Raw genomic sequence first — 18,873 nt, forward strand, 5'->3', positions numbered from 1 at the left:
GGAGCCGGAGCCGAGCCGGCAACGCTGCAACAACGGCTATCAAGCCGCTGACAGGTAGAACGCGGCCGAGTAAAACGAGAGGGAGAGGAAGAAACGGGAGCGTGGTGGAAGGAGAGGGAACCGGAGAGGAAAGAGCAGAGGAGCCGGGCCGCGTGCAGATTCTTTTTCGTACGAGCAAGACCCCTCTCCGACGAGACCGTTTCCGGGAGTGACACGCGGAGATCGACGGATTCGAGGATATACAGGGTCGTCGAAGGTTTGATAGCCACGCCGGAAAATCGATTTTCTTTGTTTTTTCTTTTTTGTTTTTGGAGTGTTCGCTGGAAATCGCACGGGGTTAAGAATAGAGGAGTGAATCGGGTAGAGCAGAAGAAGAGGAAGGGGCAAACACGCTCGGGAGGAATATAGCCGCGCGGCGTTTGCGGTGATTTTCTGATCTCTGTTCGGAGGCGCGCCTTCGGACGCGGTTCTCTCTCCGTGTCCTCCCTCTTTCTCTCTCTCTCTCTCTCTCTCTACGGTGGATGTGTAGTCGTGCTCGTGGTCGTGAACGTGGTGTGCCGGTGTGTGCCGAGGTTTGGTTGGGATCGTGCAGAAGAGAAAGAAACCCGCGTAGAGGGGGGCAGTGGGCAACCAGTGAACTGCGACACCGCGATTAAGTGCAAACGAGACAAGATATAGCCGGCCCAGGACACCGTTCCAGGGAGAGGAGAGCCGCACACGCGATCGCCGAGAACTGGATTACACGGGCGACCCGAGAATCGCCAAAATTTTGCCGGTTTCTAAAAAAGGTGAAGCACTATCTTCTCTGTCTTCCTTTCTCTCTCGCCTTGCTATTTTTCTCCGTTTCTGTCTCTCTGCCGACGTTTCTCTCCTCCCGGCCGTGCTCTCTTCGCCGGGAGCTTACGGTCGTTGCCATTTACCGAGCGACAGACGGCTTTATCCACGGAAGGTTCACTCGACTCGATCCCTGACACCCGAATCTATTCTACCCGGTTTTTGTTCGTTATCGTAGCCGACTTTTATTTTCGGAAGAGCTTATCGACTTCGACCGATAAGCCGTGTTTGCGCTACTCGTCGATACCGGCGACGAATGCACCGGACACGATCGAGCGCGACCTGCTCGACGGACGCGACCGATTTAAGGTCCGTTTTTATCATATCATCGACGAGCTGAACAGAAGAAATGCACCGTCGAAAGTTGTACTCGTAGTATTTTATTATTAGACCTGCGGATATTCATGGAAAATGTTCCGCGTCAGAGATAGGAGTCAGATACAGATTGAATTCTTTCTTTAATCATTTGAACGAGATCAAAGGCCTGCCAGCATTCGCAAAAAAATTCGAACCAGAAATGGTTCTTTCATTTCACGTCGAGAAAACGTTAAACGGCTGCCTTAAATGACGCTTCTTTGATTCGCTAATTAATGCTCCGGACGAGGTAGGAAGCTTACGAAAGCACAAATTTCAGTTCAGTATAATTTCAGTAAACTGCAACGGCGAACACACACATACCAAGAAAATTCAAATATAGAGTCTACATGGAGTTCGACTCTACGGAGCGATGGGTTGGCACTTTTAAGCATTGAACGGTAGAAGCACGCTCGCGCCGCGTGGTACTCAAACGAGAGAAGCACACGATGAAGCTGAAGACTTGCCGTTTCCACGGGAATTCCTCTTTGACAGTCGTTGAAACGGCGGAGATCATAGTTGGGAACTTGAGAATTGGTGCAGAGGCACAGAGAAGCAGAAATGTGAAAGTAGTCCCGAGTACCAAATTATCGTCGCTAAAACCTCATTGTTACTCCGGAGCCACGAGCAAGTGCACTTGATTTCTTATGGGCAAATCAAAGTTATATGTGGAATGCGGATTTTATGCAATTATGGTAAAAATGATTAGGTGCAATTTAAAATAGCAGAAAAATTAAAATGATTCGCGAGTGCAACTATTTTCAGCTTGTTCAAATGAATAAAGTAAGACTGAAATGTCTACTCGACTCCGCAGACAATTTTCACTTTGCATAAAGATCCGCAGTCTCGCCATACGCAAGGAAAATATTCTTGATCTGTTCTGGGGTCTCAAAATAGCTTCGATCGCAAAGTGGTAACACCGTATCAACGGGAAGCCTCTTAATAGGATTTTCAATAATTGTGCTGTACCAAAAGGAAGCTTAAAAATCTCATTTTATACAACAGTCCCAAGCAAAACTATTGGATTACGTTACTGTTCACGATTGAAGTTGTTATAGCCGTTGAAGGAGCTATTAAAAAATCATTAGCCATGGACCATAGACTTTCAAAAATTAGGAAACAGTCGCCGCTAGAATGTTAATAGCCTTGCGGTAAGACAGGCGTCAATCGCTGTGTCGGTATCAATCGGAGATTGTCATCTCTCCCGGTGATAGTCTATCATTTAATCGAGGAAAGAATCGTGATCGGTGCGACGCTAAACCGGGGTCGCGCGGAATCAACGTTTCCGCGCGACATCGACGAATTTCGCGTCCCGACGCCACAAATCGCTGCCGGCTCATTCTCCGTTTAGCCTCGGGTGTCTCGGCCCGCCTAACCTTGAAATCCCACTCGTCGGCACTCGTGTGTTTTTAAAACACTCGATCTTGGCTCTCGCGAGACGCGCGCATGCGTCCTTCCGTCGACGGTCCTCTCTCCTCTTTTTTCCTTTCCTCCTTCGCCTCCTTCTCTCGTCCGCTCTCCTCTCCGACCGTTCCGTTCCGGTGCCGCGTGTTCTCCGCGTTCGCGGGTTCGACGAAATTTCAATTAAAATCGCTACCGGCGCCGGGCGACACCGGCGGGACCCGATTTAACTTTCAAATCGAGCCCGAGCACCCGCCGGAATCAATATGTCGCCGCGAAAACTCGCGATCGCGATCCATTTTAATTCGGCGGACGTTCCGGGCGACCCTGCGGATTCTCGGACCTACAGGGTGATGCGGTCGGAAGGACAGAATCTGCAATGCATAAAATCCACAGTCAATATAATACACAAAGTACTCTCGATCAATGTCACTAACGTTTATCCTAAACACATTTTTTCCTTGATCCTTTGCCCCGAGGAAACGTCTAATAGCCATCATGCGATTTTCGAAGCCATTCGTCGTGTTTATGTCTTGCATAAATTTCTGTCTGCCTTTCACAGTATCTATTCCTCCGCGTTATGCATCTGCTTTGCTGCCTCGGAGAGCCAGTCTCCGTGGAAGAATATTCTTTCACGGAGAATATTTTTCAATAACCAAGAAGCTCTCTTGAAGGAGTTGTCGGTCGCAAAAGGTCAGCTTCCGGGAAATCTGCGTGTTCCTCGATCCATTTTAATTCCGTCGACGTTGACGAGTTCGCCGGAGTTCGCGGAACTCCCGCAGCACGGAACAAAAGACTTTTCTTGCGACGGCTTGTCGATACACGGCGATCGATCGATCGCCTGACAACGGCTAATATTCTCCGTAGTTGTACGTGCAATATACACAGATCGACAGAGAGGGGGGGGGGGGGGGGAGAAAGAGAGAGCCGACGGCGCTCGATATCCGAGTTTCCTGCATTGTGCGGGTTCTCGGTGCTCTCTGTCGTCGCGTTTATGTCTTCGAGGAATGTCATCCGTTCCAGAAATATAAAAAGCGCATCTCCCGCGGCCGACGACGACGAGTACGAGAGATTCTTACGAACCGGTCATAAAGTACACTTTTATGAGGCGCAGGAATGCTTGTTTCGCGTCCGCGACGCGAACGCTGCGCGTTTTTCCGCTCGAACCACTCGAAACAAACAAGCGAACAAACAAATGCTTGCCGAACGAAAGGGCAATTTCGCGCGGCGCGCACCGGCACGGCGTGTCCAACCCCGGCCCCCCATAATTAGTTCCATTCTGTGCTGGATATCGTGGAAGTGGCTAATTTCGCGACGCTCCCGCCGCGGTCACCATTTGTTCGACCCGTTCTACAATATACTTTGCTCGACGGTAATAACTCTTTTCCGACCGAAATACCGCAAGAATCTTGGGTACCAACAATGTCCCCTGCGAAATTGCCGGCGGTGCCTGCATCTCGTAGGTGCACCGCACAAAGGGACCACTGATTGCCATTTTTCGGCAAAATTGCCGGCAAATCCATCATTCCGCCGTCCGTCAAATATTTCTGGACCCGTCAATCATCTGCGATTCAAATCACTCGTTTGACCAAGCTTGGCATTCTTCATTATTTGCGACAAATTATTTTCTCGCGAATACTGGCAGTGTGGTACAGTGACTTTTTCGATATATGTCAACAATACGGGTCTTGCAAGCATCATATATCGAGTCGTGTTATGTTTATACTCCTCAGCGTCCGAGGACTCTCACCGGAAATACCCTACGGTAGTGGGGATAATTCCGTGATGTTTATCGTCTAGGCCTTGGCGACATATATAGAGAGATCACTGTACTCCCGACAGTCTGTTGTTCTTCCGACTTGTTTGCGGTGTATTTTAATGTTGGAAGTTCTGAACCGTTCAGAGTAACCGGTTTTCTGGTTACTTATTTCGTAATGGAAGCGTTCGGCGAAGTTAACGAAAATGGCTTCTACCACTTGCGTTAAAATTTGTGAGGAAGTTATCGAATGAAGTAAGGCATCTGGTCTTATTATTTCACCGTTCAAACTAGTTAATTTCAGTATCCGATAGTTGAAAATTGAAGTTATATGAGAAAGAGAAAAGAATCTTCTATTAAGGAATAACTTGTGCCGTTTGTGCCAAATTTTCTGCGGAGGCTATCGAATAAATTGAGGAACTCGGTCCAATTGTTTTCACATTTAAACTAGTTAATTGCATTACTCTGTAGTAGCAAAATGACGGATTCCAAATTCTAAATTTTTTAATTTACGATCATTGAGAATGAAGAATTATTCAATAGATTTATTTCTCTGAGCACACGTTAGAATAAAAATGGCTGAAAATCTCAATAAATACATTTTTGTTGTTTTCATAAAGCATTGTAAAATAGTCATTTTTATTGCTCCGTAAACTTAGTGTTAAGAAATAACTTGTGCCATTTGTGCCAAATTTTCTGTGGAGGCTATCGAATAAATTGAGGAACCCGGTCCAATTGTTTTCACAGTTCAACTAGTTAATTTCAGCACTCAGTAGTTGAAAATTGACGTTATAGAACAAAGAGAACAGAATGCTCTATTAACAAATAGCTTGTGCCACTCGTTCCTTTTCTGCGGAGGTTATGGAATAAATTGCCGAATCCGATCGTATTGCTCCGACATTCCAACCAGTTAATTTCGGTAGTCGAAGATCGAGGCAGTAGCATAAATGGGAAAGAGGTCCGGTTCGAATTTGGCGCGCGTAGTGACGGGAACGGAATGCCGAAGAGTTTCGTCAAAGTCAAAGTTCCGCAATTATCGGTCCCGTCGCCGGGTTTCTCGCGATCGGCGAATTTCACTTGAAGGGAAAAGTTCCGCAGCTGCTGGAGACCTTCGGTCAGTCGTTTCGTAGTTATTCGGAATTGCGATCGATCGTGCTTCGAACAAGAATCACGCGTCCCCTAATTAAATCTTCGCGAGCGTTGCGCGGTCCGATGGACGCGCGCCGCGTGTTCGGAGCTAATTTCCAGCACGCGGGTTCAATTTTTCATTAATTAACAGCCGGTCACGGTGAATTTTCACCGTGGCGCGTTTCCGCGCTTGGTCGTCGACCCCGTTCCCGATCGTTTCCGCTCTCTCGCGTTTCATCGTCGACGTGTTTTGCTTTGTTGGTTTTGATAACATTAATTCGCTTATCTCCGATCGGAAACGCGACTCGATCGTGAGAAGGAAACAATCACGTGTTTTCCTCGAAGCTGGTTGCGCACCCAGACGTTCATTCACGCGTTTTCTCGCATCGGTTGCGCAACCCTTTCCGTTGCGAAACTTTTACTACTCCGAGAGACACCGTGTCTCTGAATTATTCATCGGGAAATATGCCTGGCCGATCGGGAACGGTTCTCTGACCGGCGAAACGGCAATTATTCCGCCGATCTAGCCGCTGGAAATTGTTCCCGGTACTCGATTTGTTCGAAACGTGCCTCGCCACTAATTTGTGCCGTATTCTTAAGCGGGACAGTTTCTGGAAACACTTTATTTCTTTCTTAATTCTTCACCGGCTCGGAACTATGTCTAATTACTTTGTTCTGTCCCTCTGAGCAATCCTTGCAATTCTGCACGCTATTGCCAACAATTTTCAATTTTTAAAGCGGTACACTTTTTGAAAAAACATTTTTATTTCTTTTTGAATCCTTTACCGTCGCGGAATTATGTCAAATTACTTTATTCTACTCCTCTCAGCAATACTTGCAATTCTACGCGCAATTGTTAACAATTTTCAATTTTTAAAGCGGTACACTTTTTGGAAAAATATTGTTATTTCTTTTTGAATCCTTCACCGTTGCGGAACTATGTCAAATTACTTTATTCTGCTTCTCTCAGCAATACTTGCAATTCTACGCGCAATTGTTAACAATTTTCAATATTTAAAGCGGTACACTTTTTGGAAAAATATTGTTATTTCTTTTTGAATCCTTCACCGTCGCGGAACTATGTCAAATTACTTTATTCTGCTTCTCTCAGCAATACTTGCAATTCTACGCGCAATTGTTAACAATTTTCAATATTTAAAGCGGTACACTTTTTGGAAAAATATTGTTATTTCTTTTTGAATCCTTCACCGTCGCGGAACTATGTCAAATTACTTTATTCTGCTTCTCTCAGCAAATACTTGCAATTCTACACGCCATTGCCAACAATTTTCAATTTTTAAAGCGGTACACTTTTTGGAAAAACATTTTTATTTCTTCTTGAATCCTTCACCGACGCCGAACTGTGTCTGTACTTTGTTTCTCTGAATAATCCTTGCAGCTCGGCAATGTAACTGTCAAGAGTTTCTGAATTGCCTACAGAGGCACACAATTTTATGTGAACTCAATACGTTCGCGATCAGCATTTATGTCAGCAATAGCCTTCATAGTTAGAATATTCAATTAAATGCAGTGTATGTTTGTAAAACAAGGAAAAAGATGTCACAGAAAAGTTACGAATTCTCCGAATACCATGCTATGCGTTAGAATTCCGTGTGATATACGAAATTGGCGAAAACTTTCGGCGATCTAGATCAATTGAGCGTCGCTCCGTGGATCGTTTATGCTAATTAGAACGGTTCATCGTGGATCCACGAGGAAAATCGGTCGACGTAACGGACGGTCGACGGATTCCTCGGAAAAGTGGGGGGTCGGGTGAATGATACTCGCGGGACCATTCGTTCGCCATTCCAGTTACCCTCCCCGGCACTTCCGTCTATCGTTGTCCACTAGAGTGTAACGATCGGCCTGGATCCTAGCGATCAACCAGAACTGAAACACGCCCGTGAAACGCGTCCGTGCCCCTCGCCCCCCGCCCTTATATTCCCCTCCTTTCCGTCTCGTTCCTACGGCCAGTTTTACGACGCTTCGCGGAAGCGTCTCGGGTCCTTCCCCATGGATGACGATGATGTAACCCGGTGAATGATTTTTCTTCTCTTTTTCGCAGGGGGACGCACCGACAGAGATGGCATGAGGGACGGCTCCGGCAACGTTGCCGAGGTGGTGAGTGTTATTCTATTGTTACTGGCGGGTTACAATGGCTAGACAATGCCGGCGATGCCGAGCGTTACATTGCCTTTAATTGGGATATTATTAGACCTGGTGATGCTCGAACGGTGTGCGGGACTTTCACCAAACGGGAATACTAAATTTCACGTGTGACTCTTAACAGTTTCCCCGTTCGATGACACCTATGTTCTGTGTGAGAAACGACGGTCGATTGCCAGAGGCATTGTGTTTACGTCGCGTGTATTTACGCTCTCACTGGTTCAAGACTTTAATATTTTTTATTTGTACTTTTCCATTGAGTGTGATTTTACGTCACATTTTATTCGATTCCTATGTGCGAAGGTGACTCGACTTCACACGTGGAAAACGGTGCGAATACTTTTCTTAGTGCTACAATTGTATACGTGATTGCAAAAGCTCATGCTCGATTTTTACAGACCTCGCGACCTCGTTTCAAGAGAGACCACGACATTTCTACGACGAAGGCGTCTACCAGCTTGTAAAACGTTGCGGAAACGATCGCACAACAATCGATTAATAAAACTGTTCGCGTTGAAATGCAATCGCCCGTGCTTTATTTTCAAATCGAGCAGAAACTTCTGTAATTATCCTATAGTATAATTGCACACGACTAACGTCATCCACGTGGCTGAAAAACTGAAATTGCGAGTATATTGCGCAAATGGTTAATGTACTGCGTAATGTACGTTTCCACCAATACTAAATACATATGGAGATGAATTGTAACGTGCCTCTGGGGCTTGTAAAATTGAAATATACAGGAACGCAGAGAATAAAACAGAGATGCATCGAATAAAGTGATCTCGGAATACCATTTCTGATCCCACACGTGAATTGCGAAACAAATTGAAAACATGTCCATCTTTTAGGATTAAGAGTCTTTAGTCCTGGAGGTTTTAGCCACTCGAATCCCTCCTTTTGGAAGGGGGGACCGGCCAGATTTTCGTCGGACCTGTTTCCCATCGGTCTTTGCGCCTGCCAGACGCTGCTCCACCGAGTTTGCCTGGCAGCCAGCTCCACGGAGCTTTGAGACACGAATATAGAAGCTTCTTACGAGTTGCCGCGAGAAACTGCGGGTAGCTACGCAAAGTATTTTCGAAAGGCCCGAGGCTGTTGGCGCCAGGAAGTAGGCTACCGGGTTAATACATCGCGGCGAGAGCCGGGGAAAAGCGACGAGCCTCAGAAGGACACAGAAAAACCGAGAAAGATTTCACGGATCTGCCTTTTCGCGCCGTTAACGATCCGGGGGGATTGCTATCGATCACAATGACGAGCCGAGAGAGGCTTTCCTCCTCTTCCGCCGCATTGTTGTTGCCGATCGCCTTGCTTCTTTGACGCTGGGTTTACGGAGTCCATCAAATTGATAGATTTCATACCGAAGACATTCTGAGGAGGGGAGAGTTGCTGAATTTGGATCAGCATGTGCACAGGCTTACGAAAGTATTCGAACGCCCTTTAAGACAGTATTACTTTTTTTAAATTGGACCAAACGACCTGACTCTTTTTGAGCGGTTAGAAGAATTGCACTTTCCACAACTTTTTTATTTGAGCCTGTACTGAAAATTTAAAATATGCGTTTTGTAGATCTATGTTGGTTATACACGTGCTAAAAATTTCATTAAATTCGATTAATATACATGCGAGCTACAGACGGTTAAAAGTGGAGAAAATCGTAGTTTTTCAGGACTTTTTGTCAGTTTCTGCTTAAAATCTGATCTGATCTGCGTCAACCGATTTCAAGTGTACAACTAACATGCATCTAACACGCACGTATTTTAAATTTTTCATTACAAGCTCAAATAAAAAACTTTTGTAAAGGGCCTTTTTTATTTGCTCATATAATTCGTAGCAATTGACGTACAACTCGAATCTTCTGCGCACGTCATTCGGTAAACCAATTCTTCTAATTGCTCGAAAAAAGTCAGGTCGTTTGGTCCCATTTGAAAAAAGTTATACTGTTTTAGAGGGCGTTCGAATACTTTCGTGAGCCAGTGTAATGGTGTAATGCAATGGCTAGACTGCGGATCTATATGCAAAATGACAATTTTTTGCGTCAATTTAAAGAAATGTTTTAAGCATTAACACTTTGACTGCCAAACTAGAAACCTCAGAAATTCCACAAACTCAAAGTAAGTTACTTAATAAAGTAAAGCTTGAAAATAATTAAATGTACGATATTGAGTAGTCCTCCAACTTTCTTGCATTTTACAGATCCTAATCAAATTTGGTACAACGAATATATTAACGTAAAAATTCATTTTAAAACTCACATATGGGTGATATGGCAGTCAAAGTGTTGAAGTGAACGCGGGCCAAGGCGGACAGAGAATTTTAAATGTGTTGATAGCATTGCGTGTATTTCTGTAGACACATGGTACTCCAAACTAGGCTACTCTTCCTTATTATTCTGTAGCCACTTCTGGACATTGATCGACGCAATCTCGCAGATCTAGGGTACCCGCTAATACATAACAATTATCCCGCGAATCGGCGCATGCATCGAGAGAAAAAGCCGATCTCGACCGGTGAAACCGAACGAAAGACACTCGACCAAGCAAGAACCGCCTCTCGATCGAGGCCACCGTGAGTATCGCCGAAACAAAAACACATAATTCAGTTAAACGATAGATAGGGAACCGTGGAATCGATGAAAGCGAGGTACAAGTACCTGTTCCCCGGTTGGCCGACCTTGGCGGGCTCCAGTGAAAAGTAAACCGAGAAATATGGAAGGGGATATAGAGGTTCGGGTTCAACACACTTGCTGGATGAGTGTCACCCAGATTCGAAGCCTGCCGATCGTGCTCGGAATCGCAGACGCCGATTTACTATGAATCGTCGCGTCGCGTCGTGTGGGCGATTTCGAGCGTGTCTGCCTCTTGGGCCTCGGTTCAAATTCCGAGAAGAGCAACGAAGAATCTTGTAGATCCTCGGTTCCGCCTCGATTTGGGCGACCTTTGTTCCCGGAATCGTCGAGGCGGCCTAAAACGCGCGAAACCTATTTCCTCGGCGAACTTGTAGCCGTTCCGTCACACCTGCGATTCCGGGTATCACGGAGTTTACTAAGCGTGAGAGGATGAAGAAGAAGAAGAAGAAGAAGAAGATGAAGAAGATCATCGGAAAGAGGAGGAAACGCTCGGAAGTGACCCGAGCCGAAACCCCGCCACCCGAAAGTTTCCCGAACAATCGTAACTCGGGCGGCCCTGATCTATTTAATCGGCGGAAGAGAAGCGCCCCGGCATTGTTGAATCAGGCTATTTGAAGACGGCTCCGCACCACACGTCGCGTCGGTTAGTTTCCCTTCCATCTTCGAGTCTGACGCGGTAGTCAGCATTGATCTTGCTCGGGACGGGCACTCTCTATTCTAATTTTAATTAAAACCAGATCGCGTGCCGACTCGGTCTTGATTCGCCGATAATTACCGAGCTCCTCGACGCGCGCCGATAATCCCTGATAACGAAATCAAGCCTCCGTGACGCGAAACCGATACCAAGTTGATCCAACGCTCCTCGGGAGCGATTCACGTCGCGAGAAACCCTTCCAGCCCTTTTTCCGATGTTCGAACACGGAATTACGGAATATTGTGAAATACGGCACGGTCTAATGCTGGGAATTGAGATATAGTTGTGGAAAGTACTCGGAGGTTTCGATTTTCAGGTTACTCTGGTAACGTTGTTAATTGAATGTTATTGTACTGGGTAAATGACGTCGAGAAAAGAAAATGAATCTCGAACGTGCTAGTCTGACGTTGACGACGAGAGAAGATTATGTGTCCTGCTCTATTTGTTTACACGGGGGCGTGTCTTGAGTGGGCGTGGCTTGGTGGCCCTCGATTTCAAAGAAGCTAAGACAATCTTTATTTATCCTTCTCCTAGACTATCTCCGGATTTTCTATGTTTCTGCGCAACGAAATATTACCGACTCCACTTCGTGTAGAGTGCTCTGAGTAGGCGTGGCTTAGTGGCTCACAATTTCAAAGGAGCCAGAGATAACGTCTGTTCTCCTAGACGTTCGCTCCAGTTCTACCCATTCTTCAGACGCTTCTTTGAAGTAGAAAACGTATTCCCTCGCCGCTGACGAGAGAGAGTCGGGGATTTGCAAGAAGGTCCGGACGATGGAACGCAAGATCCGCAGCCGTGGGCTCTGCGAGCGCAACAATCGAATCGATCGCGTCGCGTAGCTTGTTTAATCGGGTCTGCAACGACGGACGGGACAAACGCGAAAAATAAATAGAGAGCCGGCGCGAGATAAATACGGGAACCGGAAACGTCCGGGCCCGGACTGTAATCTCGTAGAGCGGCGGGGTGTCGGATTGTTTGCCGGCAACAATTGTTGCAAATCCCGATCGGACTGCACGATAATTCGACGCTCCCTCCTCGTTTTAATCGTTCGACAAATTTCCAGCCGGGTACAAGCCGCCGTCGCGTTCCAATTAATTTTCCCTCGATGGAGAACAATGAGCGGGACCCCGAGCCTTTCTCTATTAAAGCGAAGTCTCGATAATCCGCGGTACATGGAACCGAAACGCTCACGACCCGAGAGAGGGGGAGAGAGAGAGAGAGAGAGAGGAGAGAGAAGAGAGTGCAGGGGTTGGTCGATTTTAATCCGAGCGGCGAATCAACGCGGAAAATAGGTGATCGCGTAGGAAACACTCGACGCGATAAAACCGGGCGCACGCGTGCTCGGCTCGACGTGTTTTAAGGCAGAGCGCATTCGTCGCTCGATAGACCAGCGATTACCGCCGCTAAATTAATTATCGGAGCCGTTCGCCGCGGCGGTGTACAACCAGCTAGCGGCCCTGTAAACGCAGAGCCCTCGGCTCCGCTGCGAAACCCCGTTTCTGGGTCCGATCCGGCCCGCGGAATCCGCGTCGAACAAGGTCGAACCAACTCGGATCCCGATTTCTCCGCCGTCGCGTTTCGAACCGTCTGCGAGCCCAGTCGCGATTAATACAGTCGAATGCTATTCGCAGACGTAGCCGCAGCCGAGCAATTGATCGGACGATATTCTCGAAATCAATTTGCCGGGATCGTTTCGCGATCTTGTTGTAATATGTCCCTGCGAGAACGTTTGCTCTAATGAACCTTCTCGTTACCACTCGGGGAAAGTGTTCTTTGTCCTTTGAATTTTGCCGACCCAGTTTTTGAGTTTTGCTCGTTTCTGTTGGGTACAGTTTTGTTGGAAACCAGGATTCTGCGTTACCGATCGTAATTGTAATCGCGACATCTCCGTTTGTAGTAAGGAACAATATATGTAGCAAAGCGTACGTGAGGAAACCGAGAATCCCTCACTCTGTGTATAGCCGCGTGCGAGGAAAGTCATTTATGTTTACAAAGTCCGGTTCTGTAGTGTAACGTCCAAAATATATATGCCTATAGACCACTAAAAGGAGTTCTTAGTCACTGCGTAAAACCTGCAATCTACAACAAGTTTCCAAATTTTCGACCGGCACTCTGTGTTTCTAGCCGGATGGACAACACCGTACCTTTAAGTTGTGCAACTTTAAATTGAATCAATGTTATGCAGCTCATCGTTTAATAGACCAACATTATTTTACAATTCTACGAGGTGCAAGAGACCATAACTGAATACCGAATTCTATATCCACTATATCTGCCACCTGGAGTCGCAAATGTATAATTTGGTCGTGACAAAAGATCAGTACGTACACATTGTCCATTTTCCCACGGTTTAAAACTTTAATATTTAATCTGGTTAGTTTAATCTGGTAGAGGATTGTGAATAGTTGGAGAGAATAGATACTGTAATTACAGTGATTTCTCTATATGTGTCGCCAAGGCCTGGATGATAAACGTCGCGGAATTATCCCCACTACCGTGGGGTACAACCAGTGAGGGCCCACGAAGCTCGAGAGGCCTCGGACGCCGAAGAGTATAAACATAACACAGCTCGGGTATGTTTCTTCTATGTGGCTTCGGGTATGACTCTGAGAAGACCCATGTTGTTGACATATACAACACTGTTGTTGTATATAGAATTCACTGTAATAAGTATTGGAGAGGTATTGCGAAAGTTGTAGAAGCAATAGACTGGGTTAAAAAAGATTGACAAAATGAGAAACGTTCAAGTGGAAACCGAGTCAATGCAGTTGGTTTAGCATAGGCAAGACAATAGTATAGATAATTATTATATTATTAATATTAAGAGATAGGGAATGGGGACTGATGTACGACATGGAAGAGTGAGTGATGTACGATGAATAATGTAAACCACTTTTTTGATCGTGAGGTCGAAATTGAATAAATATAATATACATAATCTGATTCTTCGTGGAAGATGTTATCGTCCAGGAGATATACCCGAGCCGTGTTATGTTTACACTCCTCGGCGTCCGAGGCCTCTCGAGCTTCGCGGCCCCCCATGGGGTATACCCCGCGGTAGTGGGGATAATTCCGCGACGTTTATCATCCAAGCCTTGGCGACATATATAGAGAAATCACTGTATTTTGAAAAGTCCGCGGATGGTTAGGATTTCATGTAGTCGATTCGTGATTCTTGGGAGTCCTCGCGGAAAGTGTGTCGATCCGTGCAGAGCATTCCGTCCGGATGTCGGACAAGGAGACAGCGGTGCGTTAAAACAATCTGCGAACCGAGGAGAGGCGGAGAGCCGGCGCGGCGTGGCGCAGCGCGCGCGCGCGCACGGGGGAGTCAAATAACGCAATTACAGCGAAGCCGGTTGGACAATGAGGGCTTTAATTAACCCCCATATAAATTCTTCATCCTGCAGCCACGTATTGTTTGCGTCGGGCAAATAGCACACGCGCGAGAATCCGCAATGACAGGGCACGTCGCAGCGAACGATGCAAATGATATATGACTATGCGACGACGCGTATCCACCGTGTGTCGGTTCGACGCTTGACCCAATGCCTCGCCGTCGATCCTGACAAATGACGTCTGGCCAGACGGTGGACGCTTCACGCCATGCTACGGGTGGTTCGGCTCTTTAACCTAACAGGATACGCGTCATTCGTGAAAACAAGCTCCGACAGAAAATTATTCCGTTACCGGGAATATCGAATTTCGAGACTCGTTCAGAAGACATTGGTTTACGGAGCACTGACAGTCACTGTTTTACAGTGCTTTATAAATATTTGTTGAATAACTCCTCATGGATGCGTTTTCACAATCTCAGTAGTAGTAAATTAATAAACACCAGAACTACCGGTACTAAACTTAACTAACACATCCCTGAAACGACAGGATCGAGTTTATTCAGATTTCGTAGGGTTTTTATGGTAACGTGTACTTGAATAAAGAAGTACAGTGAATTCTCGATATATGTCAACAACACGGGTCATGACAACGTCGTGTATCGTCCAGGGCACATACCCGAGCCGTCTTATGTTTACACTCCTCGGTGTCCAAGGCCTCACGGGGTATACTCTGCGGTAGTGAGGATAATTCCGCGACGTTTATCATCCAGACCTTGGCGACATATATAGAGAAATCACTGTATATAATAAAACATTTCTCAAGATAGTATTTCTATAACATCACAAATGTATTATAGTAGTTGACCTCACCTCTTTATAAAATGCTTACTGACACTTACTAATGGTCATAAAAATTCTACAAAGTCAGAACAATTTGTTTCTTGGAATGCGAATCGAAAAGCATTTTTTGCATCCTGTGTGCTTTAAAGCGTTCACCGTATCGAAGCGTTTAATTCTATTCTTCAATTTTTGCTGAATTTTAACCCTTAGCATTCGAATGGTGACTGTAAGGCACCACTAGAAATTGCTGTATCATTATTTAAAATATTTTTTACATTATAAAATTTGTTAGTATTTAATAAATTACTAAACATTTCGGTATTGTACGAGTAAGTTGTACCATAAAATGAAAAAAGATATATAGAAGGGCAATATTCTAGGTCGGTAGAAATGTTTCGTTTTGGTGGTAAAATAGCTTCGAGTGCAAAGGGTTAACTGGTAGACTGTTTGTAGCATGACCCTCGTACGATCGCGCACAGGTCGAGGAAACCTCGGAAGATTTATGAACTCCTCGAAGGAGGTTATTCTTCAGGGAAAGATATCGCGGTGGATGGAATTATTGCTCGGAGATCGAGCGTAAAACGCCGGTACTAAACGGTTTTAGTGTCTGTTCGATGTATTGTACGCACAAGGGGACGTATATGACGGAATATTCCTCCGACGTTCCGTTTTGCCATTGAAAAACGACGGGCAGAGTCGTATATAGGGGACACGAGCAGTTCTGCGACGACCTGACCGTACGGGCGCGGAGCGCAATGCCGGTACCGTTTTACGCGGTTCCAGTTAGAAGAACTAGATTAACAGCCCTTGGACAAATTCCAGCCGCTTGATCCTCGGCGGGACGGGTTTCTGTTCACGGAGGAAAACAGTTGTTTCGGTCGAGCTGCGCTGTTTTGCGCGCGGATCGGTCGCGCTACCTTCCCGGGAGGTTTCGTGCCTTTTAGAGCCGAACGGTATGACGGTAACTTCTACTTGCACCAATTAACGAGGCTCTAAAGTCAATTAGAAGCGGCTACGGGCTTTTTAATTGCTCTGCTGATCCGTGACGATTAACAATGTCACGTGACTAACCCGGTACTGGCAGAGAGGGGGTAGCTTTTTCCCCTCGATTCGAGTCAATTCCCTTGATCTGGCGACTCTGGGCCAGTGGTGAGATATCGGCCAACTTTTCTCGCGCATGCGCGCCCAAAACTCTGACATATCTGTATTATGAGGAAAAGGTAGTGGGCCCTACATGTAGGATAAGTTATTGTTAATATTGTATCATACGGAGACGGAGCTACAAAGAGGCGTAGAGTTCGCTATTCTCTAAATCAAATCGTAACAATTTTTAAAAATTTTTCAGGGTGGTCGAGGTACCCCATTTTATCCAGAATTTTGCTTAAATTTTTGGTTGAAATTGGTGTCGTGGTAAAATTACTTTTCCAACGTTCCTCAACTATTGCAGTTATCTTCCTCAGGGGGGTCGAATGATTGATCAATATCAGTGTGTCATTACATCTCAGATGAAGCTAACTGCAATTAGCTCACTCTCGGAAGTCTGAACAGTGAGAATTGTATGATGCCGTGAAATCCTTAGATCTCTCCGATTGAGGTTCCGTAGTGCATCTTCTATACAGTAAATAAGATTGGAGGTTTTCCAGTTGATCTTCCATACCTCCGAAGATGTAAGACCTTGAAGAATGACCCAAAATAAGCTAGACAACGAGTCTGCGCCATCTTCGATCGATGCGGCCGGCTTGGATGATTCAAGGATTCACAGGGACCTTCTCCAAGATTGTTGTCTGTTAGGCATTTCTTGGTTGAATGGGCTGTTCGAAGGCACCGACGTGACTGGTCGGTTCCCAGGCCGGAGCCAGAGCAGCGGCAGACGTCGCGCGTTTTTCATTTTTCATCGGGAACGAGAACCGTGTCGTTGGAAGCCGTTCCTCCGGTTGGCAATCACGGCAGAGCTGGAAGCTGGAGTATGTTCGGCCCAGCTCCTCTCGGGGATGTATGTTCGATGCAGCGACCGATAGACATCGGCAAAACCTCGGCCCGACAGCCGATGAACTTTCGCCGGAGCCGACACAGCCGAGGGAAATGTTTTTCTCCGAGCATTATAAATTCTCATTGATTAGAGAGGCCGTAAACGGGTTTATGACGTACAAACGACCGGACGCGACCTGAGGGGAACAAGGATTTACGAGCGAGCGCGTAACAGGCCGGCGATTGATGCGCGCGAGAAAACCGCGACCGGTCGCGTTTGTGTACCGGACCGCCGTTCTAGGCGACCGGCGCGGTTTTCTTTCGACGGAAGTCGAGCACGTTCCGCGAAAGCAGCCGTACGTTGCGAGAGAGAAAGAAAGAGAGAGAGAGAGAGAGGTTCTCTCGCGGAGTAGCTGGGGAAACGGCTCCCGGGACACGCGTTTCCTACGACCGAGAAGTGTAGCAGCACACGTGAACGCTCGCCTAGCTCTCGCATCGCTGGCCTCGCTAACGGTAGTGCGAAATCGACGTTGCTTTTCTTTCGCTGCTCCTTCCGTTCGCTGTTTCGTTGCTGTTCGCACAGCCACTTCGTGCCTTGACTCGGTAAACCGCGAAATTCGATCGATGGAGAGACACGCGCTGCTATGGTCTGACAAGCACGCTGTGCGCTGTTTAAACATACTTTTTTGGGATTAGTAAGTTTGAGAGGGGTTTTTGGAAAGGGATCGAGAAGGGGGGAAGAGATCAGGGTGGTTTTTGAGATGGTGGGAGTGTCCAGGGATAAGAGAGGGGATGGAGTTTGTGGGAGAAAGGGTTTACGGAGAGGAGAAGAATACGGGAAGAGTAGGCAGAGGGAGGATGCGATGTCGGAAGGAAAGATGGTGGATGGGTTCAGGGAGTCCTGCAGAGTCCATCAGACCTGCGGAGGTGCCCCTCGAGGGCCAGGAGTCGGTCGTCCGGGACTTCAATGAGCTCCCGGAGGGTCTGTCCCGCCCGGAGTCTCGAGACGGACTGGCATTTTCGGCAGCGCACCTGTATTCATGAGCTGGTACACCCGCCCGTAGATCGCGTCGTCATCTTGACAGATCAATCAATCCGAGCACTATAGACAAACCATATCCATTCTATGCATATGCTGAAGATAAAAATTTGTTTGCCTAAACACCCAACGAGAAACCGCGCAAGCACTTTCCCAGAGCGAATCGGTTCGTATCTTCGAAGAGCGATGCGCTGTTTTGAATATCCGCCACGCGGAGTCGGTCAGTTCACTTTTTCTCGTCCGCGAGCCTCTTTAACCCTGTGACTACGAAGGTATATACGCCCTCACAAGTTTATCAATATACACGAAAGACGTAAATATGCGCCCTCCACATTTTTGTTTCTGTAACGCCTTTACTGTTTTACCGATTGTTTCAACATGGAATTTATCGTTCCATGTAAAATAGCAATTGAATATCGGCAATTGTTTCAATATTGTTCAGTCAATTGTCTTCGATTGTTCAGTTCAAATCTCCGGGTACCGTTTTTGTCAGTACAGTGATTTCTCTATATATGTCGCCAAGACCTGGATGATAAATGTCGCGGAATTATCCCCACTACCGCGGGATATACCCCGTTAGAGGCCACGAAGCTCGAGAGTTTGCTGGACGATATATGATGCTGGCAAGATCCGTGTTGTTCACATACAGTGAATTCTCATATCGAGTCAGTGCCAACCTTACAATTTGGAGTCAGTGGAGGTACCCACACCACCGCGGTGAGGTACGTGCAA

At 46.5% G+C, this 18,873-nt stretch overlaps 1 protein-coding gene across 1 annotated transcript in view; it reads left to right on the forward strand.

Annotated features, from left to right (window-relative positions):
* The first annotated feature begins 292 nt into the window (after positions 1–292).
* The window catches only part of LOC143365533 (uncharacterized), a 194,964-nt gene continuing 176,383 nt past the window's right edge, over positions 293–18,873 (forward strand). Inside the window, exons 1-2 of the mRNA XM_076805810.1 lie at positions 293–788; positions 7,539–7,594. Of these exons, the coding sequence (XP_076661925.1) occupies positions 7,562–7,594 (33 nt within the window). The 5' untranslated portion in view covers positions 293–788; positions 7,539–7,561. The remainder of the gene's footprint in view (positions 789–7,538; positions 7,595–18,873) is intronic.

Source organism: Halictus rubicundus, chromosome 2 (assembly GCF_050948215.1).
Source record: "Halictus rubicundus isolate RS-2024b chromosome 2, iyHalRubi1_principal, whole genome shotgun sequence".
NCBI lineage: Eukaryota > Metazoa > Arthropoda > Insecta > Hymenoptera > Halictidae > Halictus > Halictus rubicundus.